The 23,091-nt window shown below is 31.0% G+C and overlaps 1 protein-coding gene across 2 annotated transcripts in view; it reads left to right on the forward strand.

Annotated features, from left to right (window-relative positions):
• Positions 1 to 6,823: 6,823 nt before the first annotated feature.
• Positions 6,824 to 23,091, forward strand: part of LOC132129382 (cyclin-dependent kinase-like 5) — a 38,825-nt gene continuing 22,557 nt past the window's right edge. For both annotated transcript variants that reach the window (XM_059540962.1, XM_059540961.1), the window contains exons 1-3: positions 6,824 to 6,961; positions 15,341 to 15,375; positions 22,562 to 22,607. In XM_059540962.1, the coding sequence (XP_059396945.1) occupies positions 6,898 to 6,961; positions 15,341 to 15,375; positions 22,562 to 22,607 (145 nt within the window). In that variant the 5' untranslated portion in view covers positions 6,824 to 6,897. The remainder of the gene's footprint in view (positions 6,962 to 15,340; positions 15,376 to 22,561; positions 22,608 to 23,091) is intronic.

Raw genomic sequence — 23,091 nt, forward strand, 5'->3', positions numbered from 1 at the left:
TAGTTCTTTCGGACAGTTCGATTCAATAAACCGGTTGAAGAAAACGATTCACCGGTTCTTTTGCGCTCGACGTATAATGACGTCATTGGCGATGATTGCCCTTGATTCAAGCCTTCGGTTTACCCGCGCTCATAATATTAGCACAGAATCAGTTCAGAATCAATCACCAAAAGAATCAGTTCGGTTCAGACGCTCTGTGTGTCGGTCTGCTTCACGCTGAATCACACATGCGCAGTGTCATCAGCTCCTCGGTTCTCGAATCGGACGCATCTGACAGAAACGGTTCTTTACTCGTGAACGAGTCTTTTGTTCGTTATTTGGCTCGGCTCGGTGTTCATCTTCAGTTCTCTCTTCACAGCAGTTCAGTCAGTGTACTGTTTGAGTAAAAGCATTACTCCGGGATATTGGTTTGTTTTAACTCAGAGGGAGTTTTAGCCACATTAAAAAAGTTAACAGCTTAAGTCATTTGTGGATTAATGCGTATTGGAGACGCGAACCGTTAAAACGATTCAGTTCGATTTGGTGAACTGGTTCAAGAAGATCCGGTTGCATCGAATGATTCGTTCGCGAACCGGATATCACAAACTGCTTTGTTTTGAACTCTCTCACAACAGACAAGGAAGAGAAGACAATGCGAAATAAAGTCGTAGTTTTTGCTATTTTTGGACCAAAATGTATTTTCGATGCTTCAAAAAATTCTAACTGACCCTCTGATGTCACATGGACTACTTCGATGATGTTTTTCTTACCTTTCTGGACATGGACAGTAGACCGTACACACAGCTTCAATGGAGGGACTGAGAGCTCTCGGACTAAATCTAAAATATCTTAAACTGTGTTCTGAAGATAAACTGAGGTCTCACGGGTTTGGAACAACATGAGGGTGAGTTATTAATGACATAATTTAGATTTTTGGGTGAACTAACCCTTTAAGTTTACAGTATAAATCCACTTCAACAGCTATGCCACAGAAATGCAAAAACAGATGTCCATAATCACACATTTACAGTTGTTTTGAAATCTACTACTAGTCTAAATGGAGTAAATGTAACTGTTAAAGTTTCTTGTAATTTTTTGGAGATGAAAAAGTAAAAGAAAATATATATATTCACATTCGATGTAACACATTTGATGCTTTTTTTATTTTTTATTTGTAGTTATCAGTTTCTTCTTACATGTTTATGTTTGTTTCTCTGTAGTTGTTACAAAACAGGTTTTAGTATTTTGGTATATTAACATTATTTCCGATTGTGTTTTTTTTTTAAGTTAATTTTGTAAAAGAATTGGCAGCCACAACTGCCCTTTTTACTGTAAATTTAAGTACATTTTGTAAAAGAATTGCTAGCCACAACTGATTTTTTTTACTGTAAATTTAAGTAAAATTTGGAAAAGAATTGGCAGCCACAACTGCCTTTTTTACTGTACATTTAAATAAAATTTGTAAAAGAATTGGCAGCCACAGTAAATTTTTTTTGTTTACTGTAAATTTAAGTAAATTTTGTAAAAAAAAAATTGGCAGCCACAACTGCCTTTTTTACTGTACATTTAAGTAAAATTTGTAAAAGAATTGGCAGCCACAGTACATTTTTTTTGTTTACTGTAAATTTAAGTTAATTTTTAAAAATAATTGGCAGCCAAAGTAAATTTTTTTTGTTTACTGTAAATTTAAGTTAATTTTGTAAAAGAAATGGCAGCCACAGCTGATTTTTTTTTTACTGTAAACTTAAGTAAAATTTGTAAATGAATTGGCAGCCACAGTTAATTTTTTTGTTTACTGTAAATTTAAATTAATTTTTGTAAAAGAATTGGCAGCCACAACTGATTTTTTTACTGTAAATTTAAGTAAAATTTGTAAAAGAATTGGCAGCCACAGTTAATTTTTTTTGTTTACTGTAAATGTAAGTTAATTTTGTAAAAGAATTGGCAGCCACAGTAATTTTTTTTTGTTTACTGTAAATGTAAGTAAATTTTGTAAAAGAATTGGCAGCCTCAACTGCCTTTTTTACTGTAAATTTAAGTAAAATTTGTAAATGAATTGGCAGCCACAGTTAATTTTTTTTGTTTACTGTAAATTTAAGTTAATTTTGTAAAAGAATTGGCAGCCACAGTAATTTTTTTTTGTTTACTGTAAATGTAAGTACATTTTGTAAAAGAATTGGCAGCCACAACTGCCTTTTTTTACTGTAAATTTAAGTAAAATTTGTAAAAGAATTGGCAACCAGTTAATTTTTTTTTACTGTAAATTTAAGTTAGTTTTGTAAAAGAATTGGCAGCCACAACTTATTTTTTTTACTGTAAATTTAAGTAAAATTTGTAAAAGAATTGGCAGCCAGTTATTTTTCTTTTTGTTTACTGTAAATTTAAGTTAATTTTGTAAAAGAATTGGCAGCCACAACTGATTTTTTTTTTACTGTAAAGTAAAATTTGTAAAATAATTGGCAGCCAAATTTAATTTTCTTTGTTTACTGTAAATTTAAGTTAATTTTGTAAAAGAATTGGCAGCCACAACTGATTTTGTTTACTGTAAATTTAAGTAAAATTTGTAAAAGAATTGGCAGCCACAGTTAATTTTTTTTGTTTACTGTAAATTTAAGTTAATTTTGTAAAAGAATGGGCAGCCACAGCTGATGTTTTTTATACTGTAAATTTCATTATTACTTTTTTTTTTAACAACGTTATGTTAGGTGGCAAGATTGCGGTTCAATTTTGTGCATTTTGTTTTGTTTTGAAAAGCATTTCTCAAACAGTAAAGCTTGACGCTAGAAATGCGAAGCTCTTGGGTTTTATTATATAAACCAGAGAAAATTAACGTTTTACTGCATCTACTACTTCTCATGCAGACACCCTATTATAACATTGCTCTTAAATGACTCCGGTTCCTCTGATTTTGACGAGTTAATATTGTGTCTGATGAAGTTGTCTGAGGTCAGCTTTGTCCTGCATGCCTCGTGTTTTACAGCTTTTGAGGTCATGTTGACCTTGTGTGCACAGTCTGTGCTTATGTGGAAGTGGACAGAAGTCACTGTTTCTCTCCAGCTCTTAGAGAAGAATCCTCTGTTATCCTCTCTTACAGGTGCACTAGTGAATGAAGTTAAAGGTGAAGTGTGTCCTTTTATTTTGGCTGTTAACATACAATCTTGTATCCCGGTTTAAAGCAACCAAAAATGGTCTGGCTGTAGAAACCAGATCATTAATTGTGGTTTAAACTACTCTTGAGAACATGACAAACACATCACGTTTTTTAATTCTTTACACTTTTCCAGTCATGTTTCTCTTGCAGAAATGATGAGTTCAGATTTAAAATCAATATTTTAGTGTAGTTGGCAAATAAAATAAGCTGTTCTCAAGTCTGATCTGAAAAGACAAACACTCTTCCACACAAATAAAGCAATGCTGTGTCAGCTGGACAAAGCATAGCCTTTTCAGGAATTACAAAAATCTGTGAAAACCTTCAGAAATGCAAATGATTTCAGAAGGCTGCTCATTGTTTTCTGTTTCTGAAGGCGTTTTTAGTCAGCTCTCTGTCATTTTTCCCCTCGTCCTCCTTACGTGTTCTCATTCTGTGCGTCTGACTCTGGGGACTGAACCCAGAAAGATGTTCAGTCCAGTCAGATGTGCTTCAAAACCAGAACACCTCAGAGAAGATTCGTTCGTTTCTAGCTTTGTAAGCAGTAACAGTGTTCCTGACCAGCCGAACCTCACACTCAAATCTCCTTTGATCCCCGTTTTTGATGTCCGCTCATAAACCTCTCGCCATTCTTATCCAAATCTGTGGCAGATTCACGGCTGAAAGCGTTTGGGTTGCAGAAGCGGCCTTGTTTTTGTCAGCTGGAGCGTTTGCTGGTCTGCTATTTCTGACATTTATAGGCTGACGGCTGTATTTTTAGCTCTTTTCATAGAGGCTTGATTGAATTAGTCCGAGTTCAGAGCTCATACACTGTAAAAATCAGGCTGCTTTGGCATTTTTATTGTTCATTTGTCTGACGGGATGATGTGCGTCCAGCTCTGAGCCTCTCTGAGAGCTTCATCAAGGGTCACGAAGACGGAAATACATTTCTTGAACTCACTCTGGCTGTAAAAACAACAATTAGTCCTTGAGAACTTATTGAATACACTTTATCAAACGGATAATATTCATAAATATTAGATGGAAAACTTAAACTAAGCTAGAAATGTTAAATAAGGTAAAGGAATATAATTACTAAAACTAGAAATATAAACTGAAACCGAAGTAAAACGAAGACTAATAAAATATATTAAACCAAAAATTTAGGCAGAATTCCCCAAACAGATTCACACATGCAATCATATTCTGAATTAGAAAATTATCCTAATGGAGCTTAATATAAATTATAAGAATCAAAATGCTTATTTCACCACCTGATATGATTTAATAAAAATGTTATTTGTTTTTCCATTTATTTATCGGTATTTGCAGATATTTTATATTTCTGACAATATTTATTTATTTGTTTATTAGTTTAATTATTTTGTAAGTTGTATTGTTGGGCAATATTTATTTATTTTTAAACTGGCTGATATTTCATATTTTGTGCAATATGTACTTATTTTTTAATCTGTATTAGCAGATTCTTCATATTTTGGATGACATTTATATGTTTTAATTTGTAGAAATGTCATATCTTGGTCAATATTTATTTATTTTTTAATCTGTACTGACAGTTTTTATTATTTTGGGTGATAATTATTTTTTAATCTTCAGATATTTTGGGTAATTTTTAATGATATTTATTTATTTGTTTATTATTTAGTAATTGTTAGATATTTAATGTTTTGTGCAATATTTATTTATTTGTTTATTTATTTATAATCTGCTTGGGAAGATATTTCACATTTTGGGTGATATTAATTTATGTATTCCTTTGTCAGAAAATGTTTTATTTATTCTTTAATCTGTATATGCACATATATTTTATATTTGGGCAATATGAATAATTTTTTAAAATCTGTATGAACAGATATTTTTCATTTTGGGGTTATTTATTTATTTATTTAATTGGTATTTACTGATATTTTATATTTTGGGGGATATTTATTTTATTATAATCAATATTGGCAAATATTTCATATTTCAGGCTTATTAGGAAATCAGAAAATCACTATAATCCATCTAAATGTAAATAAAAATGAGTATTTAACTTGTCTCAGGACAGACCCATCATAATGTGATCGGTGTGTGTGATCTCAGTGACCGTGTGTTTGTTTGAGTCCCAGACCTCAGTTCACCGCTGATTTGTTGGCGTTTTGGTCTAAAGTGATGAAACACGCTCGCATGCAGACCAAACATAAAGACCTCCATCTGTTTGTGAGTTGTGCAGTCCCAGAAACACCACGTGGAAATCTGAGTGAAACGAGATGCTGCAGGAAAAACACATCATCTTACTTTGTTCGTTTATTCATCACAAAATATATTGGCAAAAAATAATGATTGTGCCAAAACAGGTTTCCAGAATGGTTTCTAGCCTTCCATGGCCTGACCAACACGTCGTCCAAGTCTAATGTAAAACAGACTAACATTTACCATGCAAAGCGTTTCTGAAGCAAATATGCATGTTTTCTGGTGCCACTGTAAACAGATGATGTCATAATCAACTCTCTTAAAGACGCAGTAAATTGACTCCATATCGGTTTCTAATATGTGTGTTTTTTTGATTATTCATTTATTGGTATTGGCAGATACTGTATTTGATGTTTCCAGCAATATTTATTCATTTAATTAATATTTTCTTAAACTTGTATTTGAAAATATTTGATATTTCTGGTAGTATTTATTTATTTATCTTTTATTTTTGTAATCAGTATTGGCAAATATTTTATATTTCTGATAGAATTAATTAATTAATTTTTTATTATTTTTGTAATTAATAGTGACAAACATTTGATATTTCAGGTCAATTTCATTAATTCGCTAATTTATATTTATTTATTTAGTGTGATATTTCTGGCAAAATTATATTTATTGATTGATTGATTTGATCTGCATTGGCGGATATTTGATGTTTCCAGCAATATTTATTTATTAATTTGTTTTGCAATCATTTGCAGATGGTTCTGAAAATATGTATTTATTAATTTGTTTTTAATTGATATTGCAAAATATTAGATATTTAGAACATTGATTTTTCTAATTGTTATTGGCATATATTTGTTATTTACAGCAATATTTATTTATTTATCGTATTGGCAGATATTTGATATTTTAAGCTATATTTATTAATCGATACTGGCCAAAATTGGCTATATATATATATTTAAATTGGTATTGGCAGATATTTCATTTTTGGCCAATATTCGTTTTTTTAATTGATATTGGCAGATATGTCATATTTCCGGGATTATTTATTTATTTATTTGTTTATTAGTATCGTCAGATATTTGATATTTCATGCAATATTTATTTATTCATCATTCATTCATTCATTCATTCATTCATTCATTCATTTATTTATCAGTGTTTTGGTAGATATTTGATATTTCCAGCTTTATTTATTTTACTTGGTATTTGCAGATTGGTTGATTAGATATTTACGGCATTATTGATTTATTTTTATTTATCAGTATTGACAGATATTTTGCACAATATTTAATTGATTTATTTAATAGGTATTGTCAAATATTTGATAAGTTCTGCAATCTTTTTTTCTTTATTTAACTACTTTCCACATATCACAGTCAGAACACATTAGCAATCGTAGAGCAATGGCCTGTTATTGACACATCTGGATGTGTCTTGTGTGTTTCCGCAGGTGCACGTGTGTGTGTGTGTGTGTGTGTGTGTGTGCGCTCAGTGATGCGCTCCTTCCCATGATTCCTCCCATGCCAGCGCGTGACCCCGATGACCGCTCGCCCTCGTGAGCTCCTCCTCTGTTTGACTGGATGAGGACCCCGGCCTCCAGTGATGTGATGCACAGGTTTGAGGTTCTTGGGATTGTGGGGGAAGGTGAGTACCAGCAGACTGAAAAAATGAGGTGAAACTGAGAAATGACGAGGAAAATACAGGATAAAGGAACAATTCATACATTAAATCCTTTTTTCCTCCTGCATTCTTCCATAATTTGTCACAAATGCTTTTTATTGCATTGTTTCTTGAAGCACTTCATGGGCTCACATCATGAAAAATCGAATTTTCCTTGGTCTTTTTAGAGTTTGATGTAGCATGAGAACGTGCCAAACTCAGGTCAAGAAGAGATTTTATTGAGACTAAGCTTTAAAAACGATTGATTTTGTGTCTCGTTTTTTATGTCAGACATTGCAAATGCATTGACTCATGACTGTTTTGTTTTTATGCAGTATTTATGGGCACTTTATCTGAAATAGAGCGGTGAAAATGGAATTGAATTCACACTTATTTTCTGTAAATCTGAGTGTAGTCGAGTCAAAGGTGTCCGATCACAGTCTGAGGAATCTGGTTTTGGTCGTAGTTTCATTCTGGCGAAGTGTGCAGTGTCTGCGTTTGGCTTTTGGCACAATAATATCCTGTCTTGGAAGAAAACTGTAAATTGCACAGCGGTGCCTGTATGTTTTTAAGTGGAAATATGTGTACAAAGAAGAATATACAGTTCTGCTTGTTCATATTTATTTCACATCACAAGTAGTTCTAACTGAAAAACATGTGAATGACCTTTTTAATACATTATTGTACTCGTACTGTACTGTTCAAAAGTTTGGGTTAATCAGTTTTGTCAGCAAGTTTAGATTTAATTGATCAAAAGTGAAATGCTGTTCTTTTTAACTTTTTATTCATCTGTGAATCCTGAACATTTTTTATGTATGACATTTTCCACAAAAATATTGTGCAGCACAACTGTTGTCAACATTGATAATAATCAGAAATGTTTCTTGAGCAACTTGAGCAAAATGTTTCTTCATATCAGAATGATTTCTGAAGATCATGTGACACTGAAGACTGGAGTATCACAGAAATAAATTACATTTTAACATATATTCACTATTTTACTGTTCTGTTTTTTTGATTAAATAAATAAAGTCTTGGTGAACAGAGGAGTCCAAAAAAATCTTACCAAGCCCAAACCTTTCACGAGTAGTGTGTCTCTTTGTCTCTATTCTGCAATATTCAGTAAGGGTCTTTATATTTAACATGAACGTTGCATTTTTAAAGCTCTTGTTCATGACTTATGAATGTGCTGGAATGTACGTCTTCCGGCGATTCTATGTGTTTTGGGGACGTGAGTGTTGAGGTGTGTGAAGTCGACCTGCCGCCTCTCTCTCTCTCTCTCTCTCTCTGTACATTTTGTATGAAGGTGTGTTAAAAGTCTCGGGGGATCAGGTTATTTTTACTCCTTCATCTATCTCTCACACTCTGATGCCCCACTAACACAGCAGCGCGTGTGTGTGTGTGTGTGTGTGTGTGTGTTGAGGAGGGCTGGTGGTGTGATCGTTGGGTAAGATGTGCGCTTTCTCACAATGAGTCTTAAGGGTGAATATAATAAAAACTGTAAAGCTGGTGTAATTTTGGTCAACTCTAAAATAAGAAATGACATTTTGCATTTTTTTTGCATTGTGACATTGTTTTCATGACAGTGAAGCACAATAAAAAGCCAGTCGCAAAGAAAGCATTTTTGCATTTTAAAAAAGTGAGACGCTAACAGGGTTAATGACACTAAAATGAAAAATATAATAATTCACTTCTAGGATGGACAATTTTTAGTATTTTTGACTATAATCGAGAACCACTCATAAATTATCTGTACTCTGGAATTGCAAAAATAGTTTTTCTGATTACACTTTATAATACCAGTTGTATTTTGATATGTGGTCTTGAAAATCTTGTAAAAAAAAAAAAACATTTATTTGGAATAAATTTTTTTTATTATTTGTATTGTTTTTCTTTTAAGTGTCATTTTTATTTTGTGAAACCATCAATAAATATATTTTAAGATGTGAGTAGCAGGCCAACCTGAAAACTATAAAAAAAAAAAAATACCTTGAAACATGGGACGCATTTAACTACAAGGTCTAGAGACAAGTTTTTATAAAATGTTCCTTCTTTTAAGATGCATTTTTAGAAAACCATGCCATGCGCAGGATGCTGCAAAAAATGCAAGATGTGGGTTCAGCATTCAAAGACATCCATCTAACATGTATTTACATAGAAAAATGATGGAAATGCAGTAAATTGAATGGAAAAACGGGTTGTGTGTAAATTACCCCTAATTCTACCAATTCTGTTTACTGTAATGCAAAAACTATTGATATGTTGGTCTATTAAATAAACTGTAAGTGAAATTGTAAGCGCAAAGTTGTTATTCAATACTTTTTGGAAGTTTATTCGTCCTGAAATGTGGCTTTCTGAAAATTTATGAGACATTTTGCTAATTATTTTTATAATGCTGCTTTATTAGCTCTTGTTAATTGGAATATTAGGTTTATCTTACAGTATCTTACAGATATTTGTTGCATTGCAATAATGCAATTTTGGGGTGTAAAAATAATGTCACAGTGCCAAAAATGAAAAATCTGTCATCATAAAATACGCAAAAACATGTATTTTGCACTATTTGGGCTGATAAAGTGTTGTGCTACTTATACTTAAAATACACATTTAAGTATTTATTTTATTACACTTCATCTATTTGCATCTGTAGATTTCAATTACAATCCATATTAAAATATTTTTTCAGCAGACTCAGTTTTATTCCTATCTGTATTCTGTAGGTTTTCATATATTATTCGGGCAGATTTATATTTTATTCCTAAATACATGGTTATTTTTCTGTTACTTTCATACTTTCTGTCTATTTTCATAGGCATTTTAGTGAAAACAGAATATTCTTTCAAACTAGTGGAAAGAAACATCCAAAATACACTTCTAAGTGTTTATTTTATTGTATTTTATCTATTTGCATCTATAGATTTCAATTACAATCCACTTCTTTAAAGAGTTTTTTCTCCACTTCAGCAGTACTTACAGACACCAAACTTAGCAGTTTTATTCCTATCTATATTCTAAAGGTTTTTACTGTACGGTTTGTTCATATTTCATTCGGACTGATTTCTATAACATTTTATTCAACAGCATGATGGAAATGTATTTTCTTCCAGCTGTTGACAGTATTTTCTGATTTGTGGAGTGATGAAAAGAGAAATCCAAAATCCCTTCAGTAAAAACATTAAACTCTAATATGTCAACAAAACCAAACAAAAATTTTGAACCTGGCTTTATCCAGTATTGAGATTTATTTTCAGGAAATGCGTGCAAATTAGCGCATATTTACTTATAACATTTTAGAATACTTACAATACAAAAGAAAATCAAAAAATGTTTGCAGTTCTTAATGTAATCAATGAACTGGGGAAACATGGTGATAACTGTATGTTGAAATTTTATATTTTACCTTGAGATTCGCTCACAAGGTCTTAAGGTGTTTGGTTAATAATGATCATTATTAGGGGATTTTTGTTGATCTGTGACTCCAGCTAATCCATTTCAAACGGAAAGTGGCCCATGGCTCAGGAGAAAGTGATAATTATAAAGATCATTGTGTAATATAATCTAGATGAATATAAAATAATGTATAAACAGTGGTAGTGTATTAACTGATGCTCTCAGATGTGTGTGTGTGCGTGTGTGTTCAGCTGTTAGTAGATCAGTTTCTCTCTGTAGGCCATAGTTTAATCTCCTCTCAGCTGTGCTTCTCTCTCATATTCGTCTGTTCCCATCCTGACTTCTTTGTTTATCCTCTCGCAGCTCAGTGCTAATTGAAGGCCAATTGATTTGGTTGAGACTTGCCAGTAAATTTCTGCCTTCAGGTGATCTTCGAATGATCGTGTTTCTAAGATGAGTGCACAAGAATTTCCTAGGAGGGAAAGTTTGGGTTTTCAGAGGTGCGTGATGGAAGTTAATTGGTTTTGATTATAATCTGGCCCACATGGAACTGAAACACATGTCATTCACAAATGTCTACACATCTGCTGCCCAATGCATTATTTTTAAAGGGATATTTAACCCCAAAATTTCACATTTACATTTACATCATCATGTTGTTCCAATTAGTGTTATTGATATACTATTATAGTTTTTGTTAATATTTTAAATTAGATTTTACTATTATATTTTCCATGTTATCTGTATATTTTAATTAAATCTTTAATCATTTTGTTGTTTTTCTCATTTTTATTTGTTTTTTTATGTCTATAGTTTTTAATTTTAAGTTTTTAGTTTTTGTTCATTTTGTTTTAAGTTATTTTAGTACTTCAACTTAAAAGATAACGAGAAATGTTGCTTTGGAGACGAGCTGAAATTTTCTCTTTTTATATTTATTTTTTTTAAAGTAATGTTTATTTAAAAAAAAGGTTTCTAGTTAGCGATAATAAACCAAATCATATCATTTTTTTTTGTGCCGTATTATTTTATTATTATTTATTACTATCATAGTTTTTGTTGATATTTTGATTTATTTGTTTTTAGTTTTCAGTTAAAATTTCATCTAATGTTTTTGTGTTATGTGCATTTATAATTTCACATTAGTTTATATATATAAAAAAATCTAAATAGTGTTTTAATTTTGCTTGTTTTATAGTTTTACTTCAGATTTGGTTTAAAAGCAACATTTCTAATTTTCATTTAGTGAATGTTTTTCATCCAACATTTATATTTTACTTTAATTTCAGCTTTACTTCATGTAACCAATATTTTTTTAGTAGTTTTGGTTTTACAGTTTTTAACAATAACAACAGTGCTTCTGTGAAATATATTTTAAAAATATATTTTCAACTTTGGAACCAAAATTTTTGAGTTTCATTGTATGACATCACAAAAACAAACAAACGAAAAAAGATTCTTCAAAAAATGTGCCTCTGTGTTTCACCAAAGATTGAAATTCATACAAGTTTAAAATGACATTTTTGGATGAACTATCATCAAGAAATGTCAACTCTGTTAAACATATTTGCCACTTATACATTAAACTGCCAAGTTTAATTGTCCAAAATATTTTATCATAAATATGACTTTCAATCTATAAACCTCACAGGAAGAAGTTAAGAAAGCTTTTGGCCTGTTAGTGATCCTATCAGTAAAACCCGTCCAAAAAGAAAGAGATATGCATAATTCAATAGACTTCTTTGAATATTCTCTTTATTCAGGAAAAATTACAAACAAACATTGATGGAAAGTCTCTGTGACTGTTGCTCCTGTAAAAACAGGTCACATAGTTCCACTTTTATGGCCTCGTTTTTCTTCTTTTTTTCTATTCCGGTTCTGGAAAAAGCAGGTTAAGCTACATACGTCTTGAAGATTAGCCTGTTTCACATGAGTCTGGAGAATCACTGCCTTGGCAAACGTGTGTGTGTGACTCTCCTCCTGATTGGCTGAGGCTGAGGAGTGGGCGGGGTTTAGCGCTCATGCAGGGGACTCCTGTGGCTGTTTCGGCATAGTTGACCAGCATCACGTCTTCATCACACATTGAGTTTAGGAGATGCTGGCCGATCATGTGAATCACGCAGACTGTCTCACCACAGGACGCTCACAGCGCTCGTGTGTGTGTGTGTGTGTGTGTGTTATTTTGGTTCCTCTCCTTTTGCATCAGTGCAGCTGATGTCATTGCATTTGTGAAGTGGAGGATAAATAATGTGACTCAGAGAAACAAACGATTCAAGTAATCCCAGAGGAACAGTTTATTGCTCTTTTCAAGCTCGGCAGCTCAGTTATGTTTTAAGTATCAGCTTTGTTTGAAGAGTTAGAGAAACAAAAATAGTCAAGTTAAATATGAAATCATCTTGAGAGCTCAGATTTTTATTGTGGGTATCGTGAGCAGATCTGAGACTTTTTTGAGAGGAAAAAACTATTAAGAAATTGTTTTGTTAATCGAAATGAAGCTAAAATAAGAACACTAATAATTAATATAAGATTAAAAACTTGCAACTAAATGAAATGAGGTAAAATAAGTTTGTTGTAGTACTAAAATTGGTAAAATTAACAAAATAAAAAATATAAGTTAAACAAAAACAAATATATATTTTTTTAATATTTTTAATACTTGAATAGTAAAAATACTACAATAGTATATTAATATTACTAAAATAATGTGTTTTATTTTAGTATTATTCATATGCTTTTTTATGTTTAGCTTTTAATTTATATAATTTCAGTTTTCATTGTTTTAGTTAAAATTTTTGTAATTTTATTTGCTTTTGCCATTTTTTTTAACAGAGAATTGTTTATTTTTATTTCAGTTTTAATTTATGTATTTCTGGTTAGCGATTTTAGTGCTTTTTTGTAAGTTAGTTTTCAAGGTCATGTCAAATTTTCATTTAGTTTAAGTTTTTCATCTAATATTTATTTTTTATTTTAATTTTATTTATATAAATATATGATTAAGCTATATTTCAATCAAGTAAAAATGATTTCAGCAAGTTTTAGTTGTAGATGGTAATAATAACAGGGTACTTCTTTCTCTTTTCATTATTCATGACAGTGAAATAATCAAATCTTAACGTCTTATTATCTCAGAATATGAATCAGTGAGTCCATCATCGTTAATCATATGAATTATCTTTTTTGGGGGAAACAATCAACCTTTTGAGCTCTTCACCACAGTTAATCCAGATTTCTCCTCTCCATTAAAATGTTCTTCTGTTCTGTCTGTTAAAAGTGAATTTGTTTTCATATTTATTTAGACTTCTATGACTGTTTGCCTGTTCATCTCTATTAGCTTCATTCTGACTCTTTATTCTTAAATTTTTCAAATAATAAAACCCCAGTGTCATCCAGAGTTATGTTAATAATGTTTATTAGTTTTTTTTTTAGCATATTTATGTGCTTTTGTCATTTTCATTATTTTTTATATAATATTTCTGTGTAGGTTGAATTTATAAAAATTTTCAGTTTGTTCTAGTAATTTGACTAATTCAACCTTCTTGTATTTACGCTAGTTTTCAGCATTTATATTTTTTGTTTAGGTTTAAGTTTTATATATAAAATATATTTTATAGTTATTTTATGTCATTATCATTTAATAAAAATGATTTTGAATTGTTTTAGCTTGAGTTAACAATAGCAACATTGATCTACAAGTACGTCCTCTTAATAGGTCCTTTATGTGTGTTTATTTTTTAATTTTTTATTAATTGTTCCTTAATTCGGTATTTAGTAGTTTTCATTAGGTTATGGAAGTGATTTTTGATTTGATCTAATATGTATATATATATATATATATATATATATATATATATATATTACACATTTAAAGAGATCTAAATGTCTACAAAATATATAAGATATAATGTATAATGAACAGTCTATATATAATGTGGAAAAATATATGTAATGTATAGAAAAATATTTGTTATTTTTCATTTATTATATATATATATATATATATATATGAAGAGTTCAGATGCAAAAGCCTCTAAATGCCATCTGAAATTGTCTTATAAAATAAGCATTTTTAACAGGCCACTATATTTACGTTCAGTTATTTCACTTTAATTGCATAGAAAAGGGCCTATAAATTGCAATTAGATTGAAATTACTGAACCTAAACACAGGAGCATGATAAAAATTCAAATTTTAGATGGCACTCTTCATATATTATTGTTGTTTTCACTTTTAAAAAGCTCAATAAATGCATATATAATATATACATAATTTATTTTTATTTATTATTTATAAAAACTAAAATATAGCTCACAAAATATTGTGTACTATATATATATATATATATCATATATATATCCATCATATCCATCATAAAGCGGCTGTAATGTACAGTACTAATGTAAGCCGCTGTGTATCTCTTCACATGGAGCAGGTTGTGGTAAACGTGACTGAGGATCTTCTCGGATGTGGGCCCGGATCTGTTGGCCGGGATCTTGGGATGAGCTCAGCTCCGTGTCTCCTGCGGGAGATATTTGTGCCACAGATATGATCCACGGTGCCAAAACCAGAGCGAATGCACAACGCACAGACTCCTCCATCAAAAACACTGGCGTTTACAGACACCTGAGCGCCAGTCTGCAGATTGTTTGGGCTAAACGCGCTCAGATGAGATTTCAAATGAATTCAGCTGATTAAATAAACACGTTGGCAGTGATCGAGTCCCACAGGTCTTCAGTGAAAACAGGATGTTCTTACAGTGTTTCTCTGTCTCTGTCACGTCTGTGTGCTGAAGTGAAGGCAGGTGAATCAATGCTCTTCTCCCTTCAATCGCTTCATTCATCAGCCACAAAACACTCAGGGTTTTTAGACGGAGGTTTTGGCATCTGCTGAGAGTCGTGTTCACAAAGAAATGGTAAAGACAGGTGGAACTGGGTGAAAGTTTGAGTAAAACCTGTTTGTTTCTCTGTGTTTCTCTTGCAGGGGCTTACGGTGTCGTCCTGAAGTGCAGACACAAGGTAAGATCTCAGACAAATATATGTCCAGATCATGCAAAACACTATTCATCTCATCTGCAAAAAAAAGGTGTGTGTTCATAAAAAGTGGGGCCTGGAAAGCATATAAGTCCATACTAATTATTAATGTTGAAAGAAAGTAGCATGCAGTATGCATGTTTATTATATTATAACACAAAGCACACTCTGCATGATTGATTTTCCGTGTGCATTTATTGTAAAAATGTGCGTATGTGCTAAATATGCAACATATCGCATAATGCAATGCACTCATAAAATAAAGAGCTTATGTGACATATTGTATAATGTTGCATTTTACAGTTTGAAATGTTCCCTAATGCATATTGTTTCGCATATTAATTTATTTTATAATTTGCACACTTTAGTGTTTTCTGTGTATGTTGTGTATCTAAATTGCATTAGATGCATTGGCAAAATTTATTGTTTTCAGACAGTACATCAGGATAGATTTTTTTCTTTCTCATGAATGTAACAAAAATGTTAAAATGTTTTTTTCAATATATATATATACACACACACACACACACACACACACACACACACCCATACTGTATTTAGTGTATACTATATATGTTTCTGTGTGTGTGTAGTAAATTTGTCTAAAAATACAGGTTTTGGTCAATAAGATTTTAAAGGAATTAATGTTTTTTTTTTCAAGGACACATTAAATTGATCAAAAGTCACATTAAAGACATTTGACAAATAATTTTATATTTCTAAATAAATGCTGTTCGTTTTTTGAACTTTCAATTCATCTGTGAATCCTGAAGAATAAAATCTCTCACGTTTTTCTCAAACATATTATGCAGCACAACTGTGTTCAACATTGATAATAATCAGAAATGTTTCTTGAGTATATCTGAATGATTTCTGAAGATCATGTGACGCTGAAGACCGGAGAAATGATGCTGGAAATCCAGCTGCGCGTCACAGAAATAAATTACACTTTATCACATATTCACATAGAAATTTGTTTTTTTAAATTCTAAAAATATTTCACAATTTTTACTGTATTTTTGATCAAATAAATGCAGCCTCAGTGAGCAGAAGAGACTTCTTTCATCATTTTTTTTCTTCTGCACAGTATATACACTCTGCTGTGTTGAAGTGGTATGAATAGTAACAGGTTTGCGTTCAGTGCGAACAGAATGTGTGGTGATGTGACATATGTTACGTTTATCTATTAATATCTCCTCCGGTCATGAGCCGTCAGACAGATGGTGTGTGTGTTCACGGCTCTCGGTCTCTCTCTCTCTCTCTCTGACCCAAACACGCCGGTCACGCCATCTGCTGGACAGTTGTGTACGCTCATGTTCACTGACCTCATGCTCTTCACTCACTTCTGAGCGTGTTTCTGATGTTTACATGCACTCATTTCCATCAGTGACATGAATCCAGTCTGATGTCAGATTCTCAGAGCTGTGTTTATATAACACTCCCATATTTGTGCATTGCATGTATTCTGAACAAAACCTCCCAGTCACCATATTCAGATAAATGTGTAGTTATTTTAATTGAAATATAAGTCAAATTGATTAATTTATTAAGTATTTTAGTCAAATGTAATATATTATTAGTTATTTTTTATTAGTCTTTATTTAAAAGTTTTATTTTAATACATTTTTTTGTTTTAATTATGTATTTATTTTAAGTTCTTATATTTGTATGCAATTATTGTAAAATTGTATTGTTTTGCATTATGTGTATTAATATTGATTAAAATATTTATTGTATAATTATTGTTTCTTATTATTATTATTGTAATAATTTATTATGTTATGCTTAGATTATTTCAGGTCTTCACCATGACTTTCAATCTGATTAAATCTCTTGTATCCATAAGGATATATATATATATATATATATAAGGCTATAATATAATGAAATATTTGTTTAAAAATCAAATCATTAAATCAGAAAATTGTCCTCAGATCTTTAGATCAGCCAAAGGCCTTTATTCTGACACTGTTGCTTTCATCTCAATAGCCAGGTGCAGAAGAACACACACACACACACACACACACACACTTACAAACACACACTTGCCAATGCATTACATGCATGCATTCGATTTAAAACGGTTTTACGTCATCGTAACCTCTAACTAACCCGAGCAGCAAGATTCTTTCCAGACTGTTGTTCGTCACAACAGAAGTTGATCTGAGAGAGAAAACTGACCGAAGAAGAAGAAAGGCTTTCAGGACTTTAAATATAAATCCTCCACAGGGGAGTTTAAAAGGCAGCTATTTATTTTCATGCATAAAATTAATATTTCTTTCTAACTGTAGCACTGTACTGTTAAATATAATATTTATAATATAATAATATAATATTTTAATAATTTATGTATTTTATTTTTAGTATTAAGGAGCATATCATAATAAAGAAATAAATGTATTTATTTAAATCAAATTGCATATATATATATATATATTAGGGCTGTCAATAGATAAAACATTTTTATCTGATTAATCACACCCTTTTTCTGTCATTTATTGCGATTAATCGCACACTTAATGAAATTAAGCACATTTATCTTGTTTTAAATTTTTAATTTGTCATCATTTGCTATACTCAGCAAAGTAAACCAAAAGATTGAATTTTGTGTTTCTCAAAAATCTGTATTTTCTGCCAGATATTTTCAAAATAAATGTAGATTTTTTTTCCGAAAAAGAGAAACTCCAAAAGGAGTTTTATATATATATACAAATATATATAGTATTTTATCAAATGTTTTTATTTACTTAAATACATTATAATTTTGTTTTTGTACACACACACACACACATATATAAACAATATATTTGTAAATTTGTTTGTTTCTTTCTTGCTCTCTCTCTTTTTTAGTTGAATCTTGTTTTCCTCAAATAGTAGTAAATTGTATTGTTGTAACAAGACCTCTTGATGTTGCATGTTTAATACAGCATGTGATAGAAAGAGAGATAGATTATGGATAGATAGATTATAGATAATGATTTTATATTCAAGTATTTATGTTATGCAATAATTACAACAATAATGTATTTTTTAAATCACAGCCAATCACAAATTATATAAATCACAGTTCAAGCTTAATTAATGTTTTTCTTTGCGCCTCTGGTCTGAAACTGAGATGATCCACAGGCCGTTATGAAGAGAGCAGAAAATGTGTCACTTGAGAGAAACGAGGATGAGACGAGAGGCAGAAGGATTGTTATCTGACCTCTGACCTCTGACCTTCTGATAAACACACTGTGTTCCTGTTTGTTTGTTTGCTGAAGCGCTCTCATTGTTCGGATTGTTTTCTTTCATCTGAGCAAGGTTCCATTTGGCTCGGCCAATCAGGAGCAAGCATGTGTGTGAGCTATGAATATGCATGACATGATAATTCCCGTTGTGTGGCCTGTAGTTTTGGCTCAGATTTAATAAGAGCTTTCAGGAGCTCCAGAGGCTTGGTGCTGATCTGGAGTCTGTCTGATAAACCAGTCCATCATCTTATCAGCACAGCACAGTTCATTCAGTTTGACCGTTTTTACTTTAAGGGCCTTATTTCTGTTTTATAAATGATAGAATCCATTTTTGTTTTGAAGTTTTCGTCAGTTTTATTTTATTTTAAGTGCCTTATTTTTTATTTTATTAACAGCAGAATTTATTTATTTATTAGTTTTTATTTTATTTTATACTAAGTGCCTTATTTTTATTATTTGAACAGCAGAATTACTTTTTAATTTTATTAACAGCAGAATTTATTTACTTATTTATTTTGTAGTTTTTTATTTCATACTAAGTGCCATATTTTTATTTGATGAAAAAATAATTAATTAATTTATTCGTTTTTATTTTACTTCAAAGTAAATGCCTCATTTTTATTATTTGAACAGCAGAATTATTTATTTATTTTATTTTATTTTATTAATAGCAGAATTTATTTACTTATTTATTTTGTGTTTTTTTATTTCTCACTAAGTGCCTTATTTTTATTTTATGAACAACATAATTTATTTATTTATTCGTTTTTTTTTTATTTCAAAGTAAATGCCTTATTTTTTATCATTTGAACAGAATAATTGCTTTCTTTTTTTATTAACAGCAGAATTTATTTACTTATTCTAGTTTTTATTATTTGAACAGCAGAATTACTTAAAAAAAATATTGTATTTTATTTTAACTACAATTAAAGTGAAAACTATACTAGTATATCAGTGATGCTAAAATAACACAAAATGACTGAAGATGTTACATAAAATGTTACATAAAAAATGCTGTTCAGCATTTTATGTTCCATATTTTTTTAATCGTTTATCAACAAATAAGATATAATATTCAGATCATGTGTCTGGAACCAATTATAATAAAATTTCAGAGACATTGATTTAAAATCTTTTACATTTACATCTTTTACATTTAATAGTTTAGTGTTTTCCCAGCATTACTCTGATGGACGATTGCATGATGGTCTTCTTTATTTTATTAGTATTTCCAGCTGAACAGCTCATCGAATATGAACATAGTAATTTGTGAACTCTGTTGTAACTAAGCTGTTTATATTCTGAGCATCTTTCATGTGAATGTAATATCTGTACGTGTGCGACAGACTTTTATTCCCGTGCATGTGAGCTTCCTGTGTTTCTTTCATTCTTCTGTCCTCATTTCAACTTCCTGTTACGTGTCTCTCTCTGAATTCATCCCGTTATTAATCCGGACAGATCCTCCTGTTTGCTGTCATGAAGGAGCATGCAGTGTTTTAAGATGCTTTTTCTGCTCATTTTTTATGTTTGACAGCTCGAGTCAAACACACATCAAGAAATGATGTCAGAAATAAAATTTAAAATAATCACCGTTTCCACAAAAATATTGTGCAGCACAACTGTGTTCAACATTGATAATAATCAGAAATGTTTCTTGAGCAGTAAATCATCATATTATTCTGATTTCTGAAGATCATGTGTCACTAAAGACTGGAGGAATGATGCTGAAAATACAGCGGAGCATCACAGAAATAAATTATACTTTAACAGAGATTCACACAGAAAACAGATGTTTGAAATTGTAAAAATATTTCAGAATTTTACTGTTTTTACTGTATTTCTGATCAGTCTTGGTGAGAAAAAAATCTCCCCAAACTTTTAAACAGTGAAGTAAATAACTGGTTTTTCACATTTTTGATACTTGAAATAAAATACTTTAACTGAAAAATATATTTTATTTATATTTTATATAACTAAATATTATGCTTGGTGTTCTAAAATAACTCTAACTAAACTGAAATAAAATTAATAAACATATTTTTAAAAGGTATTTATTTAAAAAGAAAAAGACAATAAAAAACTAAACCAGTCTAAGTGTTCATTTTTCGAAATTAAGATCCTCTGACATCATCTGACAGCTGAATAAAATAATATTTTCATTGATGAACGATATTTGGCTGAGATACAATTATTTGTAAATCTGGAATCTGAGTGTGCAAAAAAAATCTATGTACTGAGAAAATCATCTTTAAAGTTGTTAAAATTAATTCTTAGCAATGCATATCACTAATCAAAAGTTAAGTTTTAATATATTTACGCTTGGAAATTTACAAAATATCTTCATGGAACCTGAATTTTTTTTTGGCATAAAAGAAAAATCAATAATTCTGACCCATGCAATATATTTTTGGCTGTTGCTACAAATATACAGTATTTTCCGGACTATAAGTCGCACTTTTTTTCATAGTTTGACTGGTCCTGCGACTTATAGTCAGGTGCGACTTATTTATCAAAATTAATTTGACATGAACGAGAGAAATGAACTAAGAGAAAACATTACCGTCTCCAGCCGCCAGAGGGCGCTCTATGCTGCTCACTGCTCCTGTAGTCTACACTCAGCATCATAGAGCGCCCTCTCGCGGCTGTAGACGGTAATGTTTTCTCTTGGTTCTTGGTTCTAAATAAATGTGACTTATAGTCCAGTGCGACTTTTATATGTTTTTTTCCTCATCATGAAGTATTTTTGGACTGATGCGACTTATACTCAGGTGCGACTTATAGTCCGAAAAATATGGTACCCCAGAGACTTAAGACTGCTTTTGTGCTCCAGAAAATTCAAACTAAATCTGAAAAATAAACACTAATTCTGAATAAAAACTACAATAGTTTCTAGTTCACTCTTCACTCTGGAAGAAGGACGAGATGAGCACATTGCATTGTGGGATACAGTGCAATGTCTCTTATGTGTGACACATTTGACCAAATATAGTAGTGTATTTGCATACTATTCCCAGTTTGCATACTATTTACTGCAGGAATACAGTAATTGTATGCTAGTCTGAAAATGTTGTGTGTGTTTGAGGTCGTTGCGTGAGTGTGTGAGGTTAATAAATCAGCCTGAGGGAGCAAACACACACATGTATGAACATGAGCTGTGTTTCAGTGCATAATACTGAAGAGGGGATCTGGAAGAGTCTGTTCTTCTGGAAAGCATGAATCTGGAGCACTGAAGGATGCTGGGAGGATACAGAGACACAGAGAGGGTAAAACAGGCCAGAGAGAGAGAGTGTGTGTAAGTCCTTCAGTTCCCCTCACACACACACACACACACGGTCCAAAACACTCGCCAAGAATAAAGTGAGTAAAAATGGGCTTTGAGTACTGTTCGCTAACCATCTGCTCATCATTTATTAGGAACAAAGTTTCAACTGAACTATAAGAACAATAATGAGTGAGTGACGATTCACTGGCATTAAACACTTATGAGGAAAGAGTCTCTTCTGCTCACAGAGGCTGCATTTTTTTCATAAAAAATACAGAAAAATTATGTAACATTGTAAAATATATTACAATTCAAATCAGCTGTTTTCTATGTGAGTATCTGTTAAAGTGTAATTTATTTCTGTGATGCACCGCTGTATTTTCAGCATCATTCCTCCAGTCTTCAGTGTCACACGACACTTCAGAAATCATGAAAATATGATACATTTTTGATTATTATAAATGTTGACAACAGTTGTGTTGCACAATATTTTTGTTGAAACTGATAAGATTCACAGATGAATAGAATTTATTTTATAACAATATAACTTTGTCTTTACTGTCACTTTCGATCAATTGAATAAAAACATTGATTTCTTTCTAAATAACCTTACGGACACTAAACTTGTGAATGGCTGTTCATCTTCACGTTGAGTTTTGTCTCTCGTCTCGTCTTGTAGGAGACGAATGAAATCGTGGCCATTAAGAAGTTTAAGGACAGTGAAGGTGAGCTGAAAAGCTTCATCTGACCTGATTTACTCCAACATCCAGAAATAGAGCTGACCGACCGTCTGTGATGTCATGATGCAGCTCATGAATATTAATAAGGCCGCAGTAATGAGAGATGTAAACGTGTATTAATCTGAAGATCAAATTTACAGAAGAGCATTTGTTCTATAAATGTTCTACATCATAAAAAATATGTAAAAGAAACCATTTAGCATCAAATTACATGATGTTTTATGATCTTGTAATCTGTTCCAATGCTAAAACAAAAACTATTAAAATAATTTTTTAACTGAAGTAAAGATGAAATAAAATAAATTGTAACATAAAGATTAATTTTAAAACTACATTAGAAATTATGTAAATTTATTAAAGTAAGTTAAAGCACTAAAATTAATAATCATAAATAAATTAAAACTAAAATAAAAAAAAAGTTGAATACTTATAATGTTAAAAAATGTTAAAAAATAAATAAATATGACAA

The sequence above is a fragment of the Carassius carassius genome, chromosome 46, assembly GCF_963082965.1.
Source record: "Carassius carassius chromosome 46, fCarCar2.1, whole genome shotgun sequence".
NCBI classification, from domain to species: domain Eukaryota; kingdom Metazoa; phylum Chordata; class Actinopteri; order Cypriniformes; family Cyprinidae; genus Carassius; species Carassius carassius.